At 47.1% G+C, this 21,633-nt stretch overlaps 1 protein-coding gene and 1 pseudogene across 1 annotated transcript; both read left to right on the top strand.

Moving 5' to 3' along the window:
- The first annotated feature begins 2,895 nt into the window (after window positions 1-2,895).
- Window positions 2,896-7,612, top strand: LOC110288998 (annotated as a pseudogene).
- A 7,860-nt stretch (window positions 7,613-15,472) lies between these two features.
- LOC110288999 (cytochrome P450 2D3) lies at window positions 15,473-20,843 on the top strand. Its single transcript, XM_021155211.2, has 9 exons — window positions 15,473-15,764; window positions 16,552-16,723; window positions 17,005-17,157; window positions 17,239-17,399; window positions 18,088-18,264; window positions 18,404-18,545; window positions 18,765-18,952; window positions 19,377-19,518; window positions 20,583-20,843. Exons 1-9 carry the CDS (start codon window positions 15,576-15,578, stop codon window positions 20,759-20,761), a joined length of 1,503 nt encoding a protein of 500 aa, XP_021010870.1. The 5' UTR covers window positions 15,473-15,575; the 3' UTR covers window positions 20,762-20,843.
- The last annotated feature ends 790 nt before the right edge of the window (window positions 20,844-21,633 follow it).

Below are 21,633 nucleotides of genomic sequence, written 5' to 3'. Positions count from 1 at the left end.
GGATGCATCTGGAGGATATCATCCTGAGTGAGTTAACCCAATCACAAAAGAACTCACTTGATATGCACTCACTGATAAGCGAATATTAGCCCAGAAACTTAGAATGCCCACGATACAATTTGCAAAACACAGGAAAAACAAGAAGGAAGACCAACGTGTGGATACTTCATTCCTCCTTAGAATAGGGAACAAAATCCCACGGAAGGAGTTACAGAGACAAAGTTTTGTGCTGAGATGAAAGGGTGAACCATCCAGAGACTGCCCCACCCAGGGATCCATCCCATAATCAGCCACCAAACACAGACACTATTGCATATGCCAGCAAAATTTTGCTGAAAGGACCCTGATATAGCTGTCTCTTGTGAAGCTATGCAGTGCATGGCAAATACAAAAGTGGATGCTCACAGTCACATATTGGATGGAATACAGGGCCCCCGGTGGAGGCGCCAGAGAAAGTACCCAAGGAGCTGAGGGAGTCTGCAACCCGATCGATAGGTGGAACAACAATATGAACTAACCACTATCCCCCAGAGCTTGTGTCTCTAGCTGCATATGTAGCAGAAGATGGCCATCATTGGGAAGAGAGGCCCCTTGGTATTTCAAACTTTATATGCCCCAGTACAGGGGAATGCCACGGTGAGGAAGTGTTAGTGGGTGGGTTGGGGAGCAGGACAGGGGGGATGGTAGAGGGGACTTTCGGGATAGCATTTGAAATGTAAATGAAGAAAATATCTAATAAAAATTTTTAAAAAGATGTCTCTTAAAATCACCTCAATCATAATATCACTGAAACAAGACATATCAAAAGCAAGAAAGGGAAATAAACAGAATACAGGATAGAGTCCAGGAAAGATGTTCCCATGTTCCATCTGTCCTCTTCCAGAGAGTCCAAAGGACAGCAATCAATTATCTGTACACATGACTGCAGAGAATAACAAATCTGGGAGGCCAGCTGCTCCTGATGCCCAGAACTCAGCATCCTGTTGTGGACATGACACACCTGTGCTGCTGACATGAGTATCCAGACCCCAGTATTTCTAAAGTCACATGATCCTAACAGACCACAGTTGTTCACATGGCTGAGAGGACATGGACTGAGGATGAAGGAAAATGAACAATGCCAACAGACAGAGGGTTAAAAGAGCATCCAGTTCCTCTCCCAAGAGCTGGAGACAGACAGGAAACCCATTACAGCATAGATTGTGTGACATCCCTTGCCTCTCTGTGCACTTATCTCACTTCCTTGATGTAGAAAAATTCAGTCTTAGTCAGCTGTTACCCCACTGGGACCAGCACCCAGTTAGCACTGCTGCTTCTCTTTGATAATGTCATGTATGACACAGACAGGTAGAGGTGAGAGGCTGAATGTGTCATCCCAGCACTGACATGCAGGTGTAAGTATCAGGCACCATAAGATACACTGTAAGTGTCCTAGAGCAAACCAGGAGGAACCCAGCAACCTGAGTCTGTCAGTGACCTAAGCAAGTTGTCTCCCAAATACCCTTATTATAATCCATGCTGGTGTCCTGCCTCTCATGGCATCCTTTCAGGATGTTGTTGGGGCTCAAGAAAGACCCTTCCTTGTCTTTGTCTCAACCTATGGTGCCATTCTAGGGAGCTGGTTTGGGGAGGACCAAGAATCATGGACAGGAAGAGCAAGCAGGATTAGAAGTTTCAGGCCAGCAATAAGCATGGAATCACCCACTGGCTCCAGTGACCCAGAGGTGGTCAGTGCAGGGGCAGCATGGTCAGCAGAGAGGAGGAGACCCGTGTCTAGTCCTTGTTGTGGGGCTACATGGTGTGGTCTCTGCTCTGCCCCTGCCTCCCTTCTGCCACACCGAAGGTGCAGCAGAGAGAGCCTGCTTGGATTCCACTAAGACTTCTGAGCCTTTGATATTCAGAGGTCTGGATCCATCAAGGATAGGGACTGAGCCTACGTTGACCCTAGTGAATGGTGAGCTGGCATGTGTTGTGGCACAGCACACAAACACCATTTGATAAAAGACTCAGGAATCATCTTTCTGTTTTCCTCAATGCAACCCATCCTGACCACAGGCCTCTGGCCTGAAGAGAAATCTGCCTTACCTATGCCCATGTGGAAGACTATTGACAGGAGAGATTGAATGACCAATAAACAAAGGGTGAATAAGAGAGCTAGGCCAGCATTTGACAATTCCCTGAACCAATTAGTGGCACCCTAAGATTCTCAGACCATTTTTTAGCTTCCATAGATTGGGTGAGAGAAATTTCGTGTTGTATTACATCCTTCCTGATCAACTGAATGAGCACAGACTTGTAATGAAGATGACACATGCTCCAGCTGCCTCCCCCCATTGGCCTTCACTTACCCACCATGACTTGAGCTGTCTTTCCCTATTGCAATTCCCTCACCATAGTGGCTCCAGCTTCTTTCCCTCAACTGCAGGAAACAGTCTCCTCCTGCTCACACATCCACAGAAGCCATTGATTGGATACCAGTCATCCCTCATATCCTGCCAGCAAAGTTCTCCATGAAGGACTAGGAGGTCTCTTTAGGGGCAATGTTCTAAGCACCCCCCCCAAAGCTTTGAAAGTTTTGGCATACAAGATGTTTGTTTGCACACAATGAAAAGATAATCGATCTTGAAGGAGAGGTCTACTAGGCATATACCTATCATGCTCAGCCAAGCATGCTCAGCTTCCCGGAGAAACTGAACATCACGGATCCCCCCAACACTTGGTCAAACAAAACATAGGATTGGGGATGAACTCAGAAGACAGAGAGCAACCATGGCACTTTTATATGTGACAGGCTCCAAGCTTGGGGCTTCGTGATACCAGGAGTTGTATTGAGTGTTGGTCTTTTGTTGTATTGAGTGTTTGTCATTGGTTATTGGGCAGCAGTGGGTCTGTGATATGGCTGCTGACTGGGACTGGCCTGTGGCCATATTCACAGTCATATTCATATTACTGGTAGACCTGATTCAGCTATGCCAGTGCTGGACTTCTTGCTACCCACCAGGACCTGTGCCATGTCCTGTGCTGGGTAACCTGCTGTAGGTGGACAGCTTGTACAAGTGAGTGACTTAATGGTATAAGGTAACTGAGGTTATGGTGTCCATAGCAGCACATTGTGGGGGGTCAATTCATAGGTCAGAAATGGGACTGGGCCCCCAAGAGAGACAAGCATAGCAATTTTTAGTGACATCCACTGGGACTTTCTAGAGAAAAGATTTAGGGATCACAGTCTAGGAGGTGATGCAGGATGTGACCACAGCTCAGGCTGGATCAACAGGGCAGCAGCCATAGATGTCCCAAGCTCCTTATGATGCCGTCAAAGACAAGGTCTTACCATGGTGCAAATCCAGTGCACCATGTCAGTGAGACATCATGAGAGAGGGGCTGAGGCTGCCTGAATCTCTTGCTGCTGTGTCCTCTCTGGCCGCACTGCCTATCTCCAGGAACCAGGGTTTTTTCATGTGTGATGAAATGCTAAGGAGCCCCAAGACAGTTTTCTGGCTCTTGCAAGGTCACAGCTGGGATGTCACATCTACTGTGATTCCTTTGCTGAACTTAAAACATAAGATGCCACAGTGGTAGGCATCCCCAGGCTGGGGATTTAGCTTGTGAAGAGCATTTTCCCAAGATATATGAGAACAACAATAACAACCAGGACACCCAGACACACATACACACACATTTGCACACCTACCTTCACAAACATGCATGCGGATACACACCGGTATATTCACTCACACACACACACACACACACACACACACACTGGAACCCACATGTGCACACTCCACACCTTGCCCATGTTTGCTCAGTGAGCCAGGTTGCATGATCTTTGGTACCTCCATTTCCTATTTCTCTGTCCCTGTACTTCAGCTTCAAAACTGCTAAGGTGACATATGTTCAGCCTGCAGATGGACTGGAAGCCGTCGTCTTGATCAAGGGACTGAAGTCGGTGCAGGATGTGCTGGTGACCTGTGGAGGGGACACTGTTGACTGCCCTGAAGTACCCATCTTTCATCACATAGGCTGTGGGCCGAAAGCAAAAGGCAAAATGTTGTATGAAAACAGAGATGGGATCATAGCCAGAGATGTGGAATGGTGCAGATGTAAGTGGTAACGGAGATGCAAAAAAAAAAAAAAAAAAAAAAAAAGTCACTGAAATCCATTCTGGAGCCTCCTTGCATGCTCAAGGTTGGTTAGAGATGTGTTTGGGAGGAAAGGTGAAGTTATGGGAGATGCTGATCTCAGAGGACAAGAGAAATGATGGGGCAAGAGGGCATCATAGCCATGTATATTTGGTTACACACAGATAAAGCTGCAGGTGTGGTCCTTGCTTGCACCTTATGGGCCTGAGTGGTAAGAGCAGAGGCAATTCTCTGTGTCCATCCTGTGCAACTTCAGCCAGGGTAAGAAATTTCTGGAGCAGTCAGTGACAGATGAGGCTGGCCACATCTGTGACACCTTCACAGCCCAGGCTGGAGGGTGATGCGTGTGGACTGCAAGTGGGGACAGAGAGACAGCAACAATATCCTAAATTTTGCTTGCATCTCGACTCCCAGGGAGTCCCCTCAAACCATACACCCTTCTGGACAAAGCCTTGTGCAATGTGATTGTGTCTCTCATTTATGCCCATTGCTTCAAGTAGGGAGGCCCTGACATTATCAAGGTGCTAAAAGTGTTGAAAGACAACATGGGAGGGAAAATTGGCTTGATCCCTGAAGTAGGAGCCTCAAGGGCAACCTGCAGAGTGACTTCTGTGCTGTCCATCTTCTAAGAGGAAGTGGTAGACAGAAGATTTGGAAAGGAGACATCTAGAAGTGTCATCCGTAGGAATAGGAGCCTGAAGCTTGAAAAGCCAGCAGCAATGGGAGGGGAGAAGTGGACAAAAGTCAGACCTTCTAGAAGCTGAGAACCAGGGCCTCGGCCCATATGGAAGTCACCCAAACCTATAAGATTTCTACCAAGGCACTGCTAAAGGTTGAAGGCAGATACTAAGAAGGAATCAGGTGAGAACAAATAGGGCCTGTGACCATCATGGAAGAGGATGGAAACTAAGACTGGCTGAGATCAACATTAAGCCTATGTACATAGGCGCCAAAGGGTAAAGGAGGTCAGAGGGTAAAGGAGGTCAGAGGGTAAAGGAGGTCAGAGGGTAAAGGAGGTCAGAGGGTAAAGGAGCTTGCCTGGCAAGCAGGTTGCTTGAGTTTCATGTCTCAACCCATGTAGTAAGGTAAGAACTGACTCTGTATGTTTATCCCAGACCTCACCATCCTTGTTGGGTAAGCAGCTCACCTCACATCATGTATACACCAACACACATTGCAATAATAGTAAATATTATTACTAGAAATCTTATTTACTCAACTCATTAAAGACAGCAGGTAGGCCTAGCATATTCTATGGCTGTTACAGGTTCTGAACACATTCCCAATTCTCCTGCACATCCCAGGGTTGGCTGACAAAGTCTTCCCTGGGAAAAAGACATTTCTCACCATAATGGATAAGCTGGTGATTGAGCACAAGAGGATCTGGGACCTTTATCAGCCACCTCGTGACCTGACTGGTGCTTTTCTGGCTGAGATGGAGAAGGTGAGACTATGGGATCTGGTGTCCATTGTGCTGTGAATAACCCAGTGACACCGAAGTGTAACCACCTGGAGACATCTGGAGGGTATTATGGGGCACTCCAGTCTCTACACTGAGTCTGCTGTGCTGTTGTGTCCTAGGCAAAGGGGAGCCCTGAGAGTAGCTTCAATGATGCAAATCTATGTCTGGTTGTCCTTGACCTGTTGGGTGCTGGAATTGTGACGAGTTCAGTCACTCTGACCTGGGGCCTTCTGCTCACAATCCTGCATCTGGATGTGCAGAATAAGCCTTACTGGGGCTGAAAGAAGGAGGAGGGTAGAGGCACACTCTGTAAGGTTACTTGGAACACTTGTGGCTCCCAGCAATGGTTTAACCCAGCCTTCTATAAGGACGATGGATATCTTTCACCCATGGACTCAGCCCTTAATAGAGAGGTAGTGGAGAGACAAGGGAAGCCCGCCGGGGCACCTTAACTGAAGTCATGCTGTCTTTCCAGGCAGAGTACAACAGGAAATCAACAAGGTCATAGGGCATGTGTGGTGACCAGAGATGGTAGACTAGTCCCTATGCCCTACACCAATGTTGTCATACATGAGGTTCCGTGCTATGACGACATTATCCCAATGTCGGGACTTCTAGTGATGTTGAAATGCAGGACTTCCTTATCACTAAGGTAGGCCTGGGACCCTCCAAATTCTACTCAGGGTTGCTGGCTAGCTAGAGGCATGAGCTGCCGAGTTAAGGAGGACTGAAATTTAGACAACACAGTTCTCAACTCCAAAGTACCAACTTCCCCTGGGTAGGTATGGGAATAGAAACAAGAGCAAGAACTGTACACTAGGAACCCCATCTAGAAAGGCAAGCAAGGTAAAATATGGCAGGAGTGGTTGTAACAGCCACTATAGGTGATAGTGTGTGCACATCTGTCAATTATCATATATTCCTGCATTTATGAGATGTGTGAAGCTCCTAGGACTGAGTTTACATGATAGCATCCAGGGTGTGAATTAGAGGCTGTGTCTGTGAACTTGGTGACTAGGGTCTAGGCAGCTTCACCCCTATCTGTGTACAAACCATCTGCCTCGTGCTAGGGGACAACAATCATTCTCAACCTGTCCTGTCTGATGTGTTTATAAAAAGAGAGAGTGACTATGTTCTGTGGGGTATGGTGAAGGATGAGGGAAGGGAATGTCTTTGTGGGCCCAAGCCAAGGCAACCCTTTCCCCTGCTTGGCAACCCTTTCCCCTGAGGGACCATCCACATGACAGTATAGAATAGGTTTTATTCAGGGCATGTGGAGGGCAGTTAAGAGGGTAGTAGAGGCACAGAAAGGAGAGAGAGAGAGAGAGGTGCTTGTGGACGTTGTACATCGTGGTGCGCACTAGGCTCCGCACCACGATGTACAACGTCCACAAGCAGAGGATGAAGGGGGAAGAAGAAAGGGGACAGAAAGGGAACAAGAAGGCAAGAGCAAGAGGACAAGAGTGCAAGAGAAAAGGAGAGGGAGGAGTGTGCAAAGCAGCCCCTTTTACAGTGGGTCAGGTCTGCCCAGCTGCTGCCAAGTAACTGTGGGGTGAAGCATACCCGACTATTGTAAGATAACTGTGGGATGGAGTTTATGCAGGATGCTAACACTCTGCGCTGAAGGATGAGACTGTCTGGGAGAAGCCACTCTGCTTCCTTCCAGATCACTTCCTGGATGCCCAGGGCAACTTTGTGAAGCATGAGGCCTTCATGCCATTCTCAGCAAGTGCCTCTGGGGTGCCTGGCTGCCTGACTCTCACCAGGGTGCCTTGGAAGGTAGAGCACCTATCAGGTCCCAGACTGACTAAGCCCTCTCCCACCCACAGGCTGCCAAGCATGCCTCCGGGAACCCCTGGCCCACATGGAGCCCTTCCTGTTCTTCACCTGCTTCCTGCAGCGCTTTAGTTTCTCTGTGCCAGCTGGACAACCCCTTCTTAGTGATTATGGCATCTACACAATGCCAGTTTCTCCAGAGCCCTACCAGCTCTGTGCAGTGGATTGCTAGCAGGGGCAGTGGCTCTATCCTTATCCCAAGTTCAGGTTTATTGATATCCAATAAACAAGTTCTGTGTCTGCAACTCAGATTCTTGGTCCAAACTCCACACTTGTGTCAATTGTGCCCCAAGACAACAGGCTACAATCCTTGACATTCTGTCTCAGTCCAACCTATCAACAACTTTAATGTGGTGAGAATAGAGTTAATCACTCCAGGAGCAGTGGCCTTTAGCAAAGCACATGGGAGGATGAAGTAAGATGATGGCAAGTTCAGGACCAGCTTGGCTATATAGCCTGGATTATTTAATGAGACAATTTCTCAGAAAAGGGGAGGCATGGTTAGTTATCAGGGAGTGCTGAAGGGAGGAATTAGAAGGGAATAAAAGAGAGGAGAGAAAGATGCATCCAGACAGAGATATCCAGATAGGAGAAAAGGCAGTTGTGCTGATGTTCACTGCTTGACCCTATATCACACAAAAAAAGACCTACCAATGGCCACTAGGTTGGTTACACACTAGTCAGACCCAAGGGTTACTTTGAGGAGAATGTGCATGGTTTATGCTGGAAATCAGCATAATTCTTGTTCTGGTGACAATGTTGGCATCGGTCTCCAAGACCCTGAAGAACCACAAATGATGGTTAAGGCCTATCTCAAAACTAGAAAAGATGTTGTCTTTTCACTCAGGCTTCCTGGAGTCAAAGGATGTAGAAGAAATCTGCTGAAGAAACAGGGGACAGGTCAGACTCCAGGAAGATGGGTAGGATGCCACTGTTCTGTCTGGGAACACCTGTCAAGACTGAGAAGAGTCCTTCCCACAACCATGTGTGAAAAATGTACTAAATGCTTCTCACTAGGAAAGTTCAAGTATTTTGGAGTCTTGAAAGTGTGCTCGTTTGATGGAGCCAAGGAGGACTGTTCTAGGGGCATGTGACAATTAACAAGGCTCATTTTAGACTCCATATAGTCTGAGACCAGACCAAAGCATCTCAAGACCCTGAACTATATGACCAGGCTTGCAACACACATGTATGCAGATACCGAGTTTGATTTTGCTTTTGTGAAAAAGAAATTGTTCTCCCATGGACTCTATTTCAATAGGAATATTAAGGGCACTCCTCCCACTGCTCATAATTTGGCATATACTTGTTCATTTGAACGTACAGGACAAAACACTCACACTGCTGAGGAAAGTCTACTTCACAAAACCCCTCCTTGTGCATACAGAAATAATCATATCTTTTTACCAAAACTCCTCTTCCTTCCTATTCAAACCCCCTTTCATATTATTGTATATCCATGGGTATTTGCCTACATTCATGCAGTGTGCACACAGGACAGAATAGAGTATAAGATTCCCAGAGACTAGAGTTTCCATTAGTTGTAAATCATCCCATAGGTGCTCAGAGTCAAACCTGGGTGGTCATATCTGAGATGACCTAGAAGATGTGACATTCCTAGCCACAAGGTCCAGATCTCAGACTATGAATGTAGATCAGTGATAGAGCATTTGCCCAACACACGGGAGGGCCTGGATACAATAAGTACCAACACACACAAGAAAAGGAGCCTTGTGTGATGAGACAAGACATGGAGTCTTGTGTGCTGAACCTGATCCTTGAAGTCAGATGGGTGTTCTGGCCAGTGGCCTTATTTGCTATAACAGTTCAGAAACGTGACCCATTACAGGTGGCCTTTAATGTGTATGTTCTGATTAATGGATAGAGGTTTCTGCAGATGACACTCGTGCAAACCATCTGTCAGTGTCCTTAGATGACCTCCCAGGCTTCATGCTCAGCTCTGATGTTAAGAGGCCATGTGGGTAGAGTTGGTCAGTGATGGTCATGGGACTTAGGAAGCAGCAGGTAGTGGCCAGTGGTGGTGCTATGTGATCAGGTCATCAAGGGAAAGTCGCTGATTTCAAGGTAGAACATGAAGGAAATGTGCTGGTGTGTGGCAGCAACGTTTTGGAGAATTCATGGGGAGAACCAGACACAGAGGTAGCCACACGAGTGAAGGAATATGGATAGCAGACCACAGAACTCCCAGGTATCCATGGTTATGTCCATAATGCAAGTGCGCATGTGTCATTGTGACGGTTTGTGTATGCTCAGCCCATGGAGTGGAATAATAAGAGGTGTGCCCTTGTTGAATTAGATTTGTCTCTGTGGGTGTGGGCTTAAATACTCTCATCCTAGTTGCCTGGAACCCAGAATTCTGCTAGCAGCCTTCAGATGAAGATGTAGCTCTCTCAGCAACTCCTGCACCATGCCAACCTGGATGCTGCTGTGTTCCCACCTAGATGATAATGGACTGAACTCTGAGCTTGTAAGCCAGCCCCAATTGAATGTTGTCTTTATAAGAGTTGCCTTGGTCACGGTGTTTGTTCACAGCAGTAAAACCCTAACTAAAGCAGAAGTTGGTACCAGGGACTGGGGTATTGCTGTGAAAGATCTGAGCATGCTTTTGTTTGGAAGAATGTGGATTTGGGAACTTTGGGTTTGGAAAAGTGATGGAATGTTCTAGTGGGGCTTAATAGGCTATGCTAGTAGGAATATGGAAGACTTTGTTACTGAGAGTGATTTGAATTATTGGGACCTGGAGCAAGAGGACTCAATGGAGGATTTTAATATGTGGTCTAAAGACTGTTTTGTGGTATTTTGGTGATGAATGTGACCATGTTTTGCTTTTCTCTGAAGAGTCTGCCTGAGGCTAAGTTAAAGAGACTCAGATTAATTGCATTGACAATGGGAGTTTAAGAGATGCCCATCCTCTTATTAAGCTGCATTATGAGAATTTTAAACAAGCATAGCAACCTAAGAAAGAAAAATATAAAATATATGATTCAAGTATTAAAGAGGCACCTGGAAGTGAAATGGAGATGAGTCCTGTGTTCAATATATTAAATTGAATTAAGGGAGTTTTTGACCTTAGGGCAAGATCCCACCCATCTAAATTTAGACCTAGACATGGAAGTACAAGCCTTTAATCCCAGGAGGCCAAGACAATAAGATCTTTGAGTTCAATACCAGCCTAGAACAGAGCAAGTTCTGGACAAAGAAAACCTTAAATCCAGGCTTGGTAGATCAAACCTTTAGTCCTACTGTTTAGGACTAAAGGTTTGTTCAAAGTCAGTCTACAGAGCAACTTCCAGGTCAGCCAAGTTTACACAGGGAAAGAGTTGGAAGAGAAATAGCCAAGGTTGTACCTCCTGAAACAGTTGTATTGGTAACGTGTAAGAGTCACACAGGTGGTAGCAGTTTGAAGGCAGGAAGGGGTCATGAAGAGTAGCTGAGGCTTCTCACTGTGAGAAGCCACAGAAGGCCATTTGTGAAGGTGCAGCCTCAGTTGCAATTGACAGTCCAGAGGTGAAAGGGTCATGTGGCTTTGAGACGTGGCACCATAAAGAGAGTTTATGGGAGCTATTAATAAAGCCTACTTGCAGCAGAATAACCCCAGCATTTTGAAGATGCCAGTACCATGTGATGATCACCAAAACCAGCAGCAGCAGTGGAGTGGATCAGCCTGAGCTTAGAGTGCTACAGAGGGCAGAGCTGGAGAAGAGACACCAGCCCTTTGGAGGATCCCAGAAGATCATGTGTACATCTCAGTCAAAGAAACAAGAAGCTATATATCATTGAAGATCCCAAGATGTTTGAGATGCCAAAGCCATGGGCTATCTGCTGAGAAAGGCTATTAACAGGAAATGGAACCAGTTTAGGAGAAGGAAATTTGTTGCAGACAACAAAGATGAAAAAGAAGTTGAAGATCTGAAGACTGCTTTGACATCACACATAGAGATGCAGAGTTGGGAGTTTACCCAGCTGGTTTCCTGTATTGCTTTGGGGATTACAGTTAAGTGACTAGAGGAACCTCAGAAGAGACCTTGAACTTTGGAATTTTAACTTTATTGAGACTGCTATAGACTATGGGACCTTTGAAGTTGGACTAAATATAATTTGCATTATGCTATGTTTAGGTATGGTCCCCATAGACTCATGTTTGAACAAGCTTAGATGGGCCAGGGAATAAAATGCTATGGTTTGTGTATGATTGGCCCAGGGAGTGGCAGTACAGAAGGTGTTGGAGAAGGTGTGTCACTGTGGTTTTGGGAATTAACACCCTCATCATAGCTGATTGAAAGCTAGCATTCTGCTAATAGCCTTCAGATGAAGATGTACAACTCTCATATCTGCCTGCACCATGCCTGCCCAGACACTGCCATGCTCCTGTCTTGATGATACTGGACTAAACCTCTGAACCTGTAAGCCAGCCCCAATTAAATGTGGTTCTTTATAAGAGTTGCCTTGGTCATGGTGTCTCTTCACAGCAGTATAACCCTAACTAAGACACATGTGCACTCCCTTCAGCTCCATAGGAAAAGCCACAGTATGTTCTGTACTTCAGTTCTATCAACCATCTTGGATCTTGGTACCATGGAAAAGGGGAACCACTCCTGTCCCTTTTTCTGTTTGTCTGTCTGTCATTGGACATTTATGAACCATGTAACTGTCGGCATGATTGTTCAATGACCCTTCTGGGAGGAAAATCTATTGCCTTCAATATGCATTCTCAAAGGGGAATTCCTGATTGATAGTATCCTTGTAGTTTTGTTGAGTAATTTCTGTACAGTTGTCCTCAGTAATGATTGATATTCTCTGAAGAACACACAAGGCTCTGCAAGCTCTGCCCCCTGGAAGCCTGTGTTTCCAGGGCTGTTTTGATAGAACCACAAAATGTGGCTTTGGCCTCATTGTCCTAATAATAAGTGACAGTGGGCATTGTTTATGTGATTGTTGGCTGCTTGTCTGCTCACTTTGCACAGATGTATTTGCAAGTCTTTGGCTCATACTTCCTACAGATATCTGATACAGGATTTTATTTCTGAAATTTTTTTTTGAGTCAGGGTTTCTCTGTATAGCCCTGGATGTCCTGGAACTCACTTTGTAGACCAGGCTGGCCTCAAACTCAGAAATCCACCTGCCTCTGCCTCCCGAGTGCATCAGTCAGCCCGGCTGACTCTTACTGTCTTGTCAGACCTCTGGGTTGCCATTACTCTCTTCCTCCCATGGTTTGTATCTCTTCCTCCCTTTTAACGGTGACCTTGTTAAAGAACAGTTGGATTTATTTATTTATTTATTATTTAGATGTGGGTGTGTGTACCACATGTTTATTTGGGGGGGTGGGTAATAGGGAGCTGGTTCATCCATAAAGAGTTAAAATACTCCTTCCACTCTGTGGCTCCAAAAGCTTGAACTCAGACTGTTGGACTGCATGGCAGATGTTTACCCACCAAACCAACAGCCAGGCCTGGATGTATTTAACTATTACAAAAACACAGTTTGGCTCTAATTCTCTGATGCTTGTGCTATGTTCTTTGTGACAGGAAGTTAATTTGGATATGAGAACAGTTTTACAAGCCCCAGCTACTTCTTCAGCTTAGAGGTGGAAATGGAGGTTCGTCAGTGTCATGATCTTGCTCAGCAGTCCCCTTTGTGTGCATTTTAAGAATACACAAAATACTCCTCTGGGAATTATAGAGTTTGATTCTCAACACTTTACATTTAATTGCATTCCAAGTGAATCATCTAAAGTGTTAATTCTGTGGTTTGGGATTTCATAGGTAATGGACCATGGTAATAGACCACAATCCTACTATGACCTTGAACCATGAGGGATACAGTATCCATTCAGGGATGAAAGTGTCACCAACCTCAGCCATTCTTTGCCCAAACTAAGCTTTCCCAAGTCTTCCTTCAATAGTCACAATCATCCTCATGAGTCACACCCCACTTTTCAGAATGCTCATGAAAAGAAAAAGACCTAGAGATGACTCTGAGACTCACTGTTGATCATCATTTCAGTGAAACGAGACAAATCAAAGGCAAGGAAGGGAAAGAGTGCACAGGACAGAGTCCAGGAGAGATGTGCCCAGGTTCCATCTGTCCTCTTCCAGGGAGTCCAAAGGACAGCAATCAATTATATGTACACATGACTGCAGAGAAAACAAATCTGGGAGTCCTGCTGCCCTGCTGCCCAGAACCCAGCATCCTATTTTGGACATGCTGCACCTGTGCTGCTGACATGAATATCCAGGCCCCAATACACCTAAACTCACATGATCCTGACAGACCACAGTTGTTCACCTGACTGAAAGAACATGGACTGAGGATGAAGGGAAACAAACTGTGAAGCAGACAGATGGTTAGCAGAACATCCAGATCCTCTCCCAAGAGCAGGAAAGAGAGAGGAAACCCATGACAGAGCACAGTGTGCAACATCCCTCCCCTGTCTGTGCACTTACCTCACAAGGACTCATTTACTGATGTAGGAAAACCCAGCCTGAGTCAGCCCATCCCCTACTGGGACCAGCACCCAGTCAGCACTGCTGTGTCTCTTTGATAATACCATTTGTGACACATTCAGGTAGAAAGGAGAGGCTGAAGGTGTCATCCCAGCACTGACGTGCAGGTGTAAGCATCAGGCACCAGAACATACCCTGGAAGTGCCCTGGAGCAAACCAGGAGGAACCCAGCAACCTGAGCCTGGCAGTGCCCTCAGCAAGTTGTCTCCCTAATCCCCTTTCTGACCATGATCCATGATGGTGTCCTGACTCCCTTTCAGGTCTCCTTTCAAGGTCTTCTTTCAGGCCAACTTGGGGCCCCAAAAGGGCAACACTTTTCTCTGCCCCAACCTATGGTGCAAGTCTATGCAACTGAGTTGGGCAGGGCCAAGAATCATGGACAGGAAAAGGAAACAGGCTTAAAGGCTCCAGGCAAACAATAAGCATGGACTCACCCACAGGCTCCAGTGACACACAGGTGGTCAGTACAGGGGTGGCATCCACCTCAGAGAGGAGGAGGTCCATGTGTAGTCATTGCTGTGGGGCTGCATGGTGTGGGCTCAGCTCAGCTCCAGCCTCCCTTCTGGCACATTGAAGGTGCAGCAGAGACAGCCTGCCTGGATTCCACAGGGACTTTTGAACCTGTGATCTTTAGAGGTCTGGATCCGGAGCAAAGACAGGGACTAAACCTCTGCTGACCCTAGTGAGTGGAGAGTTGCCATGTGTAGTATGTCCAGCAGTGCCCAGCATACAAGTGTCATTAGTTTGAAGGCTCAGGAGTCATCTTCCTGTTTTCCTCAAGGCTGCCCACCCTGACCCCAGGTCTCTGGCATGAAGAGCAAACTGACTTACCAATGTCCATTTGGAAGACTGTTGCCAAGACAGAATGACCCACCAAGAAACAAGGGGTGAATAAGAGATAGACTCCAGCATGTGACAATTTCCTGAACCTACTTAATGGCCCCCCAAGATTCTCAGACCATATCTCCACATCCTCAGTTTGGGTCTGAGAAATGCTGTGTAGTATGTCTTGATTCCTAATCAACTGAATGACTACATACCTGTACTAAAGATTGCAAGTACTCCAGCTATGCTTCTCCACTCCCCTTCCCCAGTGCCCTTCCCTCGCCCATAGGAGCTCCAGCCTCTTTCCCTCAACTGCAGGAGACAGCCTCCCACTGCTCCCAGACCCACGGAAGCCATTGACTGAATGCCAATCACCCCTCATGTTCTCCCAACAAAGTGCTCCATGCAGATCTTGGCAGTCTCATTCCTCTCTGAGACAATGTTCTCAACTCCTAAACCTTACCATGTGTGGCATACAAGGTTTTTCTTTTGTATGCAACGATCAGATCATCTGTCTTGAAACAGGGATCCACTGGACAGCTTCCTACCAATCTCAGCCCAGTAGAACCATCATACCCAACTCTTGGGAGGGACTGAACATCTCTGGCCCCTCCCTACACTTAGCCAAACAAAACACAGGAACGGTAATGGAGGCAGAGAGCAAAGGGCAACCCTGGCACTCCTTTATAAGGTGGCAGGGCCCAAGCTTGGGGCTTCCTAATCCTAGGTGTTGTATTGAGTGTTGGTCATTGGTCTCTGGGAAGCCTGAGCAGAAGTGGGGCAGCCATGGAGCTGCTGACTGGGACTGGCCTGTGGCCTGTGGCCATATTCACAGTCATCTTCATATTATTGGTGGACCTGATGCACCGGCGCCAGCGCTGGACTTCTCGCTACCCACCAGGCCCTGTGCCATGGCCTGTGCTGGGTAACCTACTGCAGGTGGACCTGGATAACATGCCATACAGCTTGTACAAGGTGGGTGACTTAGTGGTGGATGGAAACTCAGGTTGTGGTGTCCCTAGCAGCACATAGTGGGGGATCGAGCCATGGGATCTGGACCTTGAAGCAGGAAAAGCTTGCAAACTTTTGGTGACATCCACTGGGACATTCTAGGGCAAAAGTTATGGGAATCAAAGTCCAGGAGGTAAAGCAGGATGTGACAACAGGATTCAGTCTGGTTGGACAGGACAGCAGTTATAGAGGTCCCAAGTCCCTTATGATCCTGTCAAAGACAAGGTCTTGCTGTAGTGCAAGGTCTAATCCAGCATATCAGTCAGGACATGAGTGGAAAGAGAGGCTGTGGCTGCCTGAATCTCTGGCTGCTATGTGCTCTCTGACCCTTCTGCCCATCTCGAGGAACCAGTTTATTCATGTGTGTTGAGATTCTAAGGGACCCCATGACAGTTTTCTGTCACAGTGATAGGAATCATCAGGCTGGGGATGGAGCTCATTGGGAAGCAGTTTCCCAGAATACATGAGGACCAGGGTTCAATACCAAGCAAGAAACACACACACACAAATGTGAGTACGCACACACATGTGCTCTGGCACTCGAACATATATGTTCACACACATGCATGTGGTTGCACATCAACATGCTCACACACATGTGCCCACACTTGCATGTGTGTGCCCACATACATGCTCACACACAGATACACACTGGAACCTGCATATGCATACTCAACACCTTGCCCATGTTTGCAAGTGAGCCTGGCTACATGCTCTCTGGAGACCTATGTTTTCTGTCCCTCTACTTCAGCTTCAAAACCGCTATGGTGATGTGTTCAGCCTTCAGAAGGCCTGGAAGCCCGTGGTTGTGATCAGCGGACTGAAGGCCGTGCGGGAAGTGCTGGTGACCTGTGGAGAGGACACAGCTGACCGCCCTGAAATGCCCATCTTTCAACACCTAGGCTATGGGGAAAAAGCTAAAGGCAAAATGCAATGTGGGGGCAGAGATGGCATCAGAGCCAATTTGGGGGACACTGAGAAGAAGATTAGGGCATGATTCAGGTGGTATTGAAGTTAAGAAATTCAAAAACAAAATCCCTGAAATCCATTGTGGAGCCTCCTAAGCATGCTGGAGGGTGGTAGAGATATGTATTGGGGGAAGGGTGAGGTTATGGGGGACACTGATCCAAGAGGAGAAGAAAAATGAAATGGGGAGAGGACAACACAGACAGGTATCCTTGGTTACACACATATGCACCTTCAGGTGTGGTCTTTGCACCTTACGGGCCTGAATGGCAAGAACAGAGGCGATTCTCTGTGTCGACCCTGCGCAACTTGGGCCTGGGCAAGAAATCGCTGGAGCAGTGGGTGACGGAGGAAGCTGGCCACCTCTGTGATGCCTTCACCGCCCAGGCTGGTGGGTGATGAGTGTGGACTGCAAGTGGGGACAGGGAGACAGCAACAATATCCTGAATTTTACTTGCATCTCCACTCCCAGGGGCTCCCCTCGATCCTTACACACTCCTGAACAAAGCTGTGTGCAATGTGATTGCGTCTCTCATTTATGCCCGTCGCTTTGAGTATGGAGACCCTGACTTCATCAAGATGCTAAAAATATTGAAAGAAAACATGGGAGAGAATACTGGCTTGTTTCCAGAGGTAGGAAACTCAGGGCAGCCTTCAGATCAACTTCCCTGCTCTCCATCTTCCAAGAGGAGGCTGTAGACAGGAGATTTGGAAAGGAGACCTCTAGAAGTGTCATCCACAGGAATAGGAGCCTGAAGCTTGACAAGCATGCAACAATGGGAGGGGAGAAGGGGACCAAGGTTAGGCCCTCTAGAAGGTGAGAAGCTGGGCTTCTGCTCACAGGGAAGTCACCAAAGCCTATGGGATTTCCACCAAGGTGCTGCTAGAGGCTGAAGGCAGGGACTAAGAAGGAGTCAGGTGATGGGTGGGAACACATAGGGCCTGTGTCCATCATAGAAGAGGCTGGAAACTAAGACTGGCTGAGATCAACACTAAGCTTATGTACCCAGGAGCCAGAGAGATGGTCAGAGGGTAAAGGAGCTTGCCAGGCATGCAGGGTGCTTGAGTTACAATCCTGGAAGCCACGCAACTGACTCTCTATGGTTTTCCCGGACCTCAACATCTTTGTTGTGTCAATAGCATTGCTCACATCATTTGCACATGGAAACACATTGAAATAATAACTATTATTACTGAAGTTAGTTTTTACTTATTGTTATTGTTATTATTATTATTATTATTATTATTATAACTAATTATTTACTAGACTCATTAAATTAAAGGCAGCAGGAAAACCTACCATATTCTATGGTTGTTACAGGTTGTGAACACATTCCCAATTATCCTGCACATCCCAGGGTTGGCTGACAAAGTCTTCCCTGGGAAAAAGACATTTCTCACCCTGGTAAATAAGCTGGTGACTGAGAACAAGAGGACCTGGGACCCTGACCAGCCACCTCGTGACCTGACTGATGCCTTTCTGGCTGAAATGGAGAAAGTGAGAGACTCTGAGATCTGGTGTTCATTGTGCTGTGAATAACCCAGTGACACTGAAGTGTCACCACCTAGAGTCATCACGAGGGTGTTATGGGGCCTTCCAGTCTCTCCACTGAGTCTACTGCTTTTCTGTGTCCTAGGCAAAAGGGAACCCTAAGAGTAGCTTCAATGAAGCAAATCTACATCTGGTTGTCCTTGACCTGTTTGGTGCTGGGATTGTGACCACTTCAATCACTCTGACCTGGGCCCTGCTGCTCATGATCCTGCATCCAGATGTGCAGCGTGAGACTGATGGGGCTAGGAAGAGAGGAGGAGGAGGGTAGAGGCACCGTCCTTAAGCTTACTTGGGACTCTTGTGGCTCCCAGCACTGGTTTAACCCAGACCCAGCAAGGGTGATGACCACCTTTCTCCCATGGGCTCAGCCCTTAACAGAGTGGTAGTAGAGGGACAAAGGACACCCCTCTGGTGTTCCTTTTTCTAAGTGGTTGTTGTCTTTCCAGGCCGAGTGCAAGAGGAAATCGACGAGGTCATAGGGCAGGTGCGGCGTCCAGAGATGGCAGACCAGGCCCGCATGCCCTACACCAATGCTGTCATTCATGAGGTGCAGCGCTTTGGGGACATTGTCCCAATGAACTTGCCACACAAGACTTCTCATGATATTGAAGTACAGGGCTTCCTTATCCCTAAGGTAGGCCTGGGACCCTCCAATTTCTAGTCAGTGCTGCTAGCTCTCTAATGTCTGAGCTGTCCACTTAAGATAGGACGGGAATTTAGGCTACCCAGTTCTCCATGCCACAGAACCAACTTCCCCTGGGTAAGTATGGGAAGACAAACAGTAGCAGGAACTATATACTGGAATCCCCAGCTAGAAAATGGAGCAAGGTAAAAGTCAAGTGGTAACAGCCACTGCCTACAAATACAGGTGACGGTGTGTATGTCTGTCACTTATCACATATCCATGTCATAGGATTAATGACAGGTAAGAAGCCTCTAGGGCTAGGGTTATATGAAAGGATCCAGTCTGTGAGGTAGAGACCATGCATGTGAGCTTGGTAATCAGAGTCTAGACAACCCTACCCCAGTCCAACCTCACACCATGTGCCTTCTGCCAGGGTACGACCCTCATCCCCAACCTGTCCTCCGTGCTGAAGGATGAGACTGTCTGGGAGAAGCCCCTTCGCTTCCATCCTGAACACTTCCTGGACGCCCAGGGCCACTTTGTGAAGCCTGAGGCCTTCATGCCATTCTCAGCAGGTGCCTCTGGGGTGCCTGGCTCTCTGTCTCTCCCCAGGGTGCCTTGGAGGGTGGAGCACTGTCGGGCATCAGGCCTGGGGAAATAAAGGGGGTGGGCGAAAACCCGAACTGGACATGGGGGACTGCCTTACACTCTCTATGCTGCCTGGGTGAGCGTCTGGCTGTGGGAAGCTATGAACCTCAGTTCAAGGGGGGCAGAGAGGAAGTAGTCCAAGGTCTCTGGGCCTCATGGAGGCCAGAGACGACAGGTTCTCAGTCTCAGACATTCCAGATGTCACTGTATGTCGTGTAAGAGCTGAGAACAGGCCCTCAGATGGACTCTGGCCCGGGGGTCAGAGGGAGGGTAAGGGGAGAGCCTTGGCAGTTTACTGCAGGGATGAGAGGACCTGACTAGCTCAGGCTGCTAGCTTGGTGGGCGCCTTGGGTTGACTGGCGGCCATGGCTGGAGTGCAGGAAGGCCTTCCAGTGGGAGGTTAGATGTGGCTCTTTAGAGGAAAGCCTACTCTGTTTCCCCAACACAGTGAGTCTCAATGAGCAGAGGTGGTCAATGGTTTTAGAGCTTTATTGTAGAAAAACAGGGAGAAAGAGAGAAGGTAGAAAGAGAGAGGCCAGCTATAGCCAAGTGGAGAGAGACTGGAAGGGAGGGGCTGAAGGAGAGCTAGAGATAAGATTAAGAGACTGTGGGAGTTTAAGAGAACGAGGAGGGGCCAAGCAGCCCCTTTTATAGTGGGCTGGGCTATCTTGCAGTTGCAGGGTAGCTGTGGTAAGAAACATACCTGGCTATAGCTGTGTTAGCTATATAGTATAGCTATATACTGTGGGGTTGGGGTCTAGCCAGAATACAAGGAGTTTGGGGAGTGACTGGTAGTCACAGGATTATGGAGCTGGAGGCTCCATGGTGTCAGGCACCTATGTCTGGGAGAATGGCTCACTGTTCTGTCCTTTGTAGAGTTTCTACTGAGTCTCCATAGTAAGTCTCACCTGACCAGAAAACAGGCTGCCTTTCACAGTCCCACAAAGCACCAATCAGGTCCCAGATTGACTGAGCTCTTTCTGACCCACAGGCCGCAGAGCATGCCTGGGGGAGCCCCTGGCCCGCATGGAGCTCTTCCTCTTCTTCACCTGCCTCCTGCAGCGCTTTAGCTTCTCAGTGCCCGCTGGACAGCCCCAGCCCAGTGACTATGGCATCTTTACATTTCTGGTTAGCCCCTCCCCCTATCAGCTCTGTGCATTCACACGTTAGCAGGCAACAAATTCTAGTCCAGAAACTAGCTTAGAGTCAAACACACAATAAACCAGTTTTGTGGCTGCCACTTCTTTTCTCATTCAAATCTCATTCCTGTCTGTGTTCAGTCCTCAGAGAACAGTCCTCGACCACACTCTTGCCTGAACCTTCGTTAATGGATATCTTGAGTATTAAGAGAAAGGGGTAACTGCCACACCAGTCCCAATAGAATCTGTGTGATAAGTTCCACAGACTTAGGCAAAAACTGCAAAAGGAGGAGGCCTCCTGGAACTAGTTATAGAACTCTTGGCCAGAGCAAAATATTGAGCTGTAGTTCTCATGGCGATTTATCTGTTTTATTTTCTTTTATTCCTTTTCTTATTTATGACATGTTCCTGGTAGCCTAGTCCAAGGTCTTAAGTGAGATTAATGTGTAAGAAACCATCCCTTGAGATGGGGTCACTAACATGACCTTATCTCTGGGGAAAATAACACATTACTTTATAAATCATTTACAAAATTACATAATAGTGCTATGATAGGTAAAAACTTTCCTAACAATAAAATTTCATATGGCTGCACATATGTCATCAAAGGTGGGCTTTGGTATATGGTGAATAAAGCCTTAAATAAGAAGAATTAAAATAGTTTAAATTTACACGTTGAAGATTGATTTAAAAATAGTCATTAGGTATTAAACAATAATTAACTATAAAGATTTATTAACCTGCTCTAGGAAATATGCCACTAGCCTTGGATGGCTGCCCCACCGATTATATCCTTTCAGAGTCGTTTTACTTAGATGATTTCTATTAATCATGATCTTACCTCTTCTGCTTGTGATTCACCCAGTACACCTTTTTTTTTGTTTGTTTTTTGTTTTTTTGTTT

Source organism: Mus caroli, unplaced genomic scaffold (assembly GCF_900094665.2).
Source record: "Mus caroli unplaced genomic scaffold, CAROLI_EIJ_v1.1 scaffold_9274_1, whole genome shotgun sequence".
NCBI lineage: Eukaryota > Metazoa > Chordata > Mammalia > Rodentia > Muridae > Mus > Mus caroli.
This window is presented reverse-complemented; position numbering and strand designations above follow the sequence as displayed.